The 7,322-nt window shown below is 38.1% G+C and overlaps 1 protein-coding gene across 1 annotated transcript in view; it reads left to right on the top strand.

The window, feature by feature from the left end:
- The first annotated feature begins 6,558 nt into the window (after window positions 1–6,558).
- The window catches only part of LOC132181862 (uncharacterized), a 1,704-nt gene continuing 940 nt past the window's right edge, over window positions 6,559–7,322 (top strand). Inside the window, exon 1 of the mRNA XM_059595094.1 lies at window positions 6,559–7,248. Coding sequence (XP_059451077.1) covers window positions 6,559–7,248 — 690 coding nt within the window. The remainder of the gene's footprint in view (window positions 7,249–7,322) is intronic.

Raw genomic sequence — 7,322 nt, 5'->3', positions numbered from 1 at the left:
AATAATGCTTTAATTAAATTGTAGACTTGTAGTTATAAGTAATATATTGTTTAATTCAATTGAATCAATTGTGATTATCATTGTACATGAATCATATGATTAACTTGTAGACTTATGACTTATGAGTTATGTCATATTATATATGAATTATTTATTATTATATAATCATATGATTTAATGATCAAGTCATCATGTGATATAATCATATCAATTATAGTGATAATATATAAATTACTAAAATTATAATGATAATACATTAATACTTAGATTGTGTTTATAAGTAACACATTGCTCATTGTTTAATCCAATGTCAATTACTTAATTTGATATTATACGAATCATATCATCATTGTACATTAATAATATGATTCACTTGAAGTCTTGAATAAAATATTTGAATTGTCATTGAATCATATGATTAAGTATTGATATTATACATTTATATTATTCATATACATATGTAGACTTATATAGACTTATAACATATATAGACTTATAAGTTTATAACATACATTGGAAATAAGTCTTTAAATATTTAATTGTTGTATTAGTATGAATTGATATACTTATGAGTTATGTCATATTATATATGTATAATTTGTTATTATATAATCAAATGATTTAATGATCAATCTCATGTGATATAATCATATAAATTATAGTGATAATATATTAATACTCAAATTGTGATTTAATTATTTTTTTTAAAAAAATTGTGATTTAATGATCAAGTGATTATATGATATAATCATATAAATTATAGTGATAATATATTAATACTCAAATTGTAATTTAATTATTTTTTAAAAAAATTGTGATTTAATGATCAAGTGATTATGTTATATGTATAAATATTTTTATAATTATAATTATAAAAATATATTATATAAAAGGCGGTTAGCGGTTAGCGGTTACGGTTAGTAGACCCAATAACCGCTAACCGCTAACCGCTAGGCGGTTATAGCGGTTAGGCGGTTAGCGGTTAATGCGGTTAGGCGGTTAGGCGGTTAAGCGGTTGGCGGTTATAGCGGTTAGCGGTTAGCGGGCGGTTTTTAACCGCCCGCCTTTGCACCCCTACCTATAAATACAAATCAATTATCAAGGTTAAGGTAATTGCAACTCTTGCTATCTAAGCTTGATTGTTGCTTACATTGTTTTTCTCATTGCTGACTTAGGCATCGGAGTATTGATGCAGGAGGAATTTTAGAAAATTGTTATTTTAATTATGCATGTGTGTTTTAGTTTTCCTTTTTCAGTAAGGATTGGGTTTTTCCTTTTCTATTAGGATTTGTTTTCCTTTTCCTATTAGGATTTGTTTTCCTTTTCCAATTAGGTTTGCTTTTCCTTTTCCTTGTTAGTTTAGGAGGTGCCTAGCCTATATAAAGGCATCTAATCTTTGTTGTTTTTTGAATCCAGTTTATACTATCAATTAAATTTAAGTCTTTCAGAGTTATTTCTCTGTTTGCTTATTTGGGGCACTTAGGGATTTTCTCTTCCCTACTTGTTATTTTCTCTCTTCCTGAATTCCTTTTCTATCTTCAAATCTTAGTTTCTGCTGCTTTTATACGCTGTCAGAACAATCCTAGTTCTGCCCGGCGTCAGTTGGTATCAGAGCTTAGCGTCTTCTTGGGATGAATTTTTTCATTAGTTTTTCATGACTAGTGGTCGTGGTCGACGTGGACAGGTTCCGAAGGAGGAAGTCCCTTACCATGAGCGCAGTATACAAGACGTGATGATTGAAGATTTGCAAAGGCAGGTTGCGGAGTTAACCCAGCGTCTAGCGGCGCAAAACTTGGAGATGTATTGCGATATTGACGGTCGCAATTCAAAATCCAATTTCGAGAACCCGTATCACAAGCCTGTTCTATTTCGAGAACAGCATGTTCGGGATGAACGACATGGAGACTTAGACTTTGGAATTAAGTTTGTTGATGAAGAGTTTCAATATGAAGAAGATGTTGAAGATCCTTCTCAATGTTTCGTGGATTGGAATTCTCCACCAACTTATGATACATATGTCGACGATGAAGATCTTATTGAGGTGGAGGAAAATTTTATTTTCAATGAGGAAGAAATAGTTGATCCTTTTTGGGAGATTTATATGCCGCACGAATGAGAGAAGATAAATGAATACCGTGTGAAGATTGAATTATCTCAATATGATATGAAGAATTTTCAAACTACCATTCCCAGTCATGTTGTGATGGGTTGTAAATTGTTTCTCTTCCGGTATCAAGTTGCATTGATGTTGAGAAGAACAGGATGGAAGGGATTAATTGGACATCCAAAAGATGGAGGAAAAGATGATTTGAACTCGAGGGCGAGTTCTTTCCAACCTGGAGAGACTGATGCAGGAGGAATTTTAGAAAATTGTTATTTTAATTATGCATGTGTGTTTTAGTTTTCCTTTTTCAATAAGGATTGGGTTTTTCCTTTTCTTTTAGGATTTGTTTTCCTTCCTATTAGGATTTGTTTTCCTTTTCCAATTAGGTTTGCTTTTCCTTTTCCTTGTTAGTTTAGGAGGTGCCTAGCCTATATAAAGGCATCTAATCTTTGTTGTTTTTTGAATCCAGTTTATACTATCAATTAAATTTAAGTCTTTCAGAGTTATTTCTCTGTTTGCTTATTTGGGGCACTTAGGGATTTTCTCTTCCCTACTTGTTATTTTCTCTCTTCCTGAATTCCCTTTTCTATCTTCAAATCTTAGTTTCTGCTGCTTTTATACGCTGTCAGAACAATCCTAGTTCTGCCCGGCGTCAAGTATCCCCGCCGAGAAACCACCAGGGACTCTAATCCTATTGTTTGTTCTTGTTTGCAAGGCGGACGCCTCCTCGGACACCACTGTGCAGTTTGTGCCATATCATTCCTCGAAAAACTGTGTTCCAACAGTTTGGCGCTGTCTATGGGAACTCGATTTTTTCATTAGTTCATGACAACAATCCGAAATGGTAACTACGCATGCGTCACAACAGCAACTAAAAGGTCGAGCTGAGATGCCTGGCGCAATTACTACTCTTCCAGACCTCGCCGAGTTCATGAAGCAGATGACTACTTCTATGGACTCCCTGAAGAAGCAGAACGAGGAGCTTGCTACCAAACTCGCAGCTGCTGAAGGCTGCCATGGTCGAAAAGAGCGTGAATGAGAAGAAAGGTGGAAGAAGGAGCGTGAAGAAAGGCGTGAGAGGGAGCAACGAGAACTCATCCGCCAAGGCAAGCGGACTGAAGGGAGTGCTAGCTCAGTTCATTGCAGCCGTCATACTACGGTCCAGAACAAGGGCAACCCTAAAAAATCCAATGCTAAGAATGAAGATGACCATGAGGAGTCCAACACTGACAAGTCCAAGAGACCTCATCATAGCAGGTCTCATCTTGAGAGACGCCACGAAAGGTCCTATCGTGATCGGTCTAAGCACGAGAGATCCCATCGTAGCCACTCTCATCGCGGGAGATCCCATACTTGCCATAGTGAGACTGATGTAAGTGCTGAGCTGGGAGACCTGAAGAGGAAGTATGCCGAGATGGCTGATAAGATAGCCAACAGAGAGAATAGGGTGATGGTAGAGGAACTCATGGATAACACCAACCTACCATTCACAGATAGGGTGATGAACTTTTCCCTGCCCGACAAGTTCAAAATGCCTCATATAGACAAGTTTGATGGTAATGGAGATCCTACGAACATATGGAAGGAATCCGAGCACACTTCATCCTCCATGGTACCCTAGATGAAATCTCATGCCGAGCGTTTCCACTAACTCTAGCAGGAGAAGCTAAAGAGTGGTTTGCAAGGCTCCCAGCCAAATCTATGGATAACTTCAAGTCTTTGGGATGCCTCTTCCTCACCCAATTCTTGGCTACTCGTAAAAGGAAGAAAAACCTGGCTTACCTGCTCTCTCTGGTCCAAGGGAAGGATGAATCCCTGAAAGACTTCATGCTCAGATTCAACAAGGAAAAGTTGTTGGTGGAGAATCCAAGTGGGCAAACAATACTCGGTGCAATGATGCGTGGGGTGAGAGCCGAGGGGCCATTGATGGCCGAGTTGTCAAAGAAAACCACGATGGTGACTCTTCGTCACTTTATAAACAAAGCCAACGAGTACATCGATCAAGAAGAAATGGTGGCGGCTCTGATGAAGTCCCAAGAGAAGGCTACTTGGCAGGAGGAGGTTCTGCAGGAGGAGACTCAGCAGGAGGAAACTCGGGAGACTCGTCGAGAGAAGAGTAAAGCAGCACCAATAAGTTCTGGGAGAAAGCAGGAGAAAATCTCAAAGTGGCAAGACAACACAACTCCTAAGCCAAGGAATGACTCCCAACAAAAACTCAGTAAGTTCACTCCATTAAACACTAGCATGACCGAGGTGTTGATTGAAATCAGAAGGGACCCCAACTTCAAATGGCCAACAAGGATGAAGGGTCCCTGATGTGGTATTTTTGTGACCAAAAATATCAATTAAAAATTACCATTTGCAATAGGACGAATTTTTGTAGGATACGGCTATATTGAGGGTGTCGAGAACTGCAGAGGTTTAATTATCAAAATTTAAAAGATTAAAATTAACTTAATTAAAAGAGAATTGATCTGATTTTCTTTAAAAGTAAAATGCATGAAAATAAAAGAGATTTAAAATAAGAGAGAGAGTGTAGTGTATTGACTTCACCTCTATCCGCACAATAATGGTTAATCATAATTAATCCCAGAAATTCATTCTATGCATGTTATAAACAAACAAGAAACTACCTTATTAAAGAATAAGCATAATCTATCTTCGGTTGGCATGGATCGTCCACCTAACCACTAAGATGCGGTACGACCCGTCTTCCCTAGGTATAAATTATCAAATTCTTTAACAGGATACATATAATCAATGAATAAGTATAACCCATCTTCGGTTGGCACGGATTGTCTACCTAATTACACTAAACTAGGATGTAGTACAATCCGTCTTCCCTAGGCATAGCCTATCAAATCCAATTTATCATATGTCAATTAAACCCATTGTATAACCATCATTCTCATAATCACAGAAAACAAGAATGATTTGAGATCAATAAAAGTAAAATACTTTCTAAGACAAGAGAATAATTTCACAAATATTGATTTTGGAATTTAAGAACAATTGCATTTAATATGAAGAACAGAAATCAATTGTAGCAATCCTCATAGTTATACAATCAACATGCATAAATTGAAAATCTAGAAATTAAATACAATCAAACCATTGTGCTTGGATAGGGTTACATCAACACCCCACAAAGGGGTTTAGTCGCTCATGATCTTCTAAGCTCCAAAGATAATGTTACTAAATTTTTACTCTAGAAAGCGGTGTGTCTTTTTTCTCAATGCTTAGAGGCCTATTTATAGGGCTTAGGAGAGTCCTAGAAGCCCTAGTAATCTATAAATTTCGGAGATTTAAGTCAAAGTCCAATTAGGATAAAGAAAACCTAAGTCCAAATCGGAATAGGATTCGCCCAGAATTGCGTTCCTATCTTGCGGGGCGATTTTGGTATTACAGCGCTCCGAATTAGGAAAATGTTATTTCACAATGATTTGTATAAATTTGATTTATCTTTCCAATGCCACTTAAATCACCTCAATCTGATATTTGAGATAAAAGTTATGGCTAAAATACCGAGACGTATGCAGAATCCAAATTTGAATCCAATCCGATTTTGACTCCAATTTGAGAAATTCTGAATTAATCATTTTCTTTATTTGATTAAACTTAACCATGATTGGTTAAGTTTAACCATATCTTCTAGGTCTCTCAAAGTGTGCTTTTAAGCCCAAAATCAATGGAATTAATTGCATCTTTATTTATAACCTGAAAACAATAAAAACAAAACAAAACCAAACAAATAACAACGCTAAGGAATTAACATATGCAAATTAAAGAGCTTGAATGTGCAACATTTGGCACTTATCAATCCCGCATCAAAGTGAGACCATACCAAGTTTTGCCAATACCATAACGAAGTTGGCCATTTGACAGAGAAGTGTGTGTCTCTTCGTCAGGAGATAGAATATTTCATTAGAAATGGCAAACTAGTGAGGTTCTTGGCAGACAAGAGGGATCGAGGAAGAGACCCTCAACAACCCCTGCCGCTTGAGGGGAACCGAGAAGCCGATGGAGCCCGTGACCGAAGGACAAGGCATGGTAATGGCTCGAGGGATAATCAATATGTTGACCCAGCACATAATCGGCAGGCTGAGCCGATGAATGATCGGGACGCTCATCCCCAACCTCGGAATCATGAGGTAGTAGGAGAAATCCTAACCATTGCTGAAGGAATAGCTAGTGGAGGGGAGTCTAACTCAGCTAGAAGAGCCCATGCTAGAAGGGTACAGATTGAGGAGGTTCTCTTTGTCGAAGGGCCTACAAAGACTTTGAAGTGAGAACTCATGGTTTTATCATTCATCGAGGAAGATGCAAAGGGAGTGATGATGCCCAATGATGATGCACTAGTGGTAACTATGACCGTGGCCAACCATGTGCTCCATTGAATTTTAGTAGATAATGGAAGCTCGGCTAACATCCTCTATTGGCCAATTTTCAAGCAGATGGGCATCGATTGTAGTAGGATCACGCCATTTGGGTCTCCCTTGGTTGGATTTGCAGGAGAGCAAGTCCAACCTATTGGAATCATTTCACTTCCCGTCACAGCAAGAGCAGCTCCTAGGCAATCGACTATTATGGTAGATTTCTTGGTAGTTGACCGACCATCTGCCTACAACGCAATAATCAGTCAGCCAACCTTGAATAAGTTGAAAGCAGTAACTTCAACCTATCACTTGAAGATGAAGTTCCCGACAGAGGAAGGAGTCGGAGAAGTCAAGGGTGATCAAACTGCAACAAGGAAGTGTTATATAACTTCCTTGAAGAAGCCTTCAAAGGCCACACCTTTGACAGTAAGTACCGTGCGATGTAGAAAGGAAGATGAACCAAAAGGTGAGCCTGCCGAGACACTAGAAGACATGGCAGTAGCAAATGGCAAAGTGGTGAAGGTTGGTTCTCAACTCTCCTTGGACGTCCGAGGAAGCCTTGTCACCTTTCTGAAAGCAAATTTGGAGGTATTTGCATGGACACGTGAAGACATGCCGGATATTAGCCTTGAAGAAATACTCCACCAGCTGAACGTGGATCCCAGTGTAAAACCAGTGAAACAAAAAAGAAGGAAATTCGCTCCTGAGCGAAACATGGTGATAGCCGAGGAGGTAGAGAATTTGCTAAGATCTCGATTTATTGAAGAAGTACATTATCTTGATTGGTTAGCCAATGTAGTATTAGTTAAAAAATCTAATGGGAAGTGGAGAATGTGTGTAGA

The sequence above is a fragment of the Corylus avellana genome, chromosome ca5 (genome assembly GCF_901000735.1).
Source record: "Corylus avellana chromosome ca5, CavTom2PMs-1.0".
Taxonomy (NCBI): Eukaryota; Viridiplantae; Streptophyta; class Magnoliopsida; order Fagales; family Betulaceae; genus Corylus; species Corylus avellana.
Note: the sequence above shows the minus strand (reverse complement) of the source record. Positions and strands in the feature narration are given on the sequence as shown.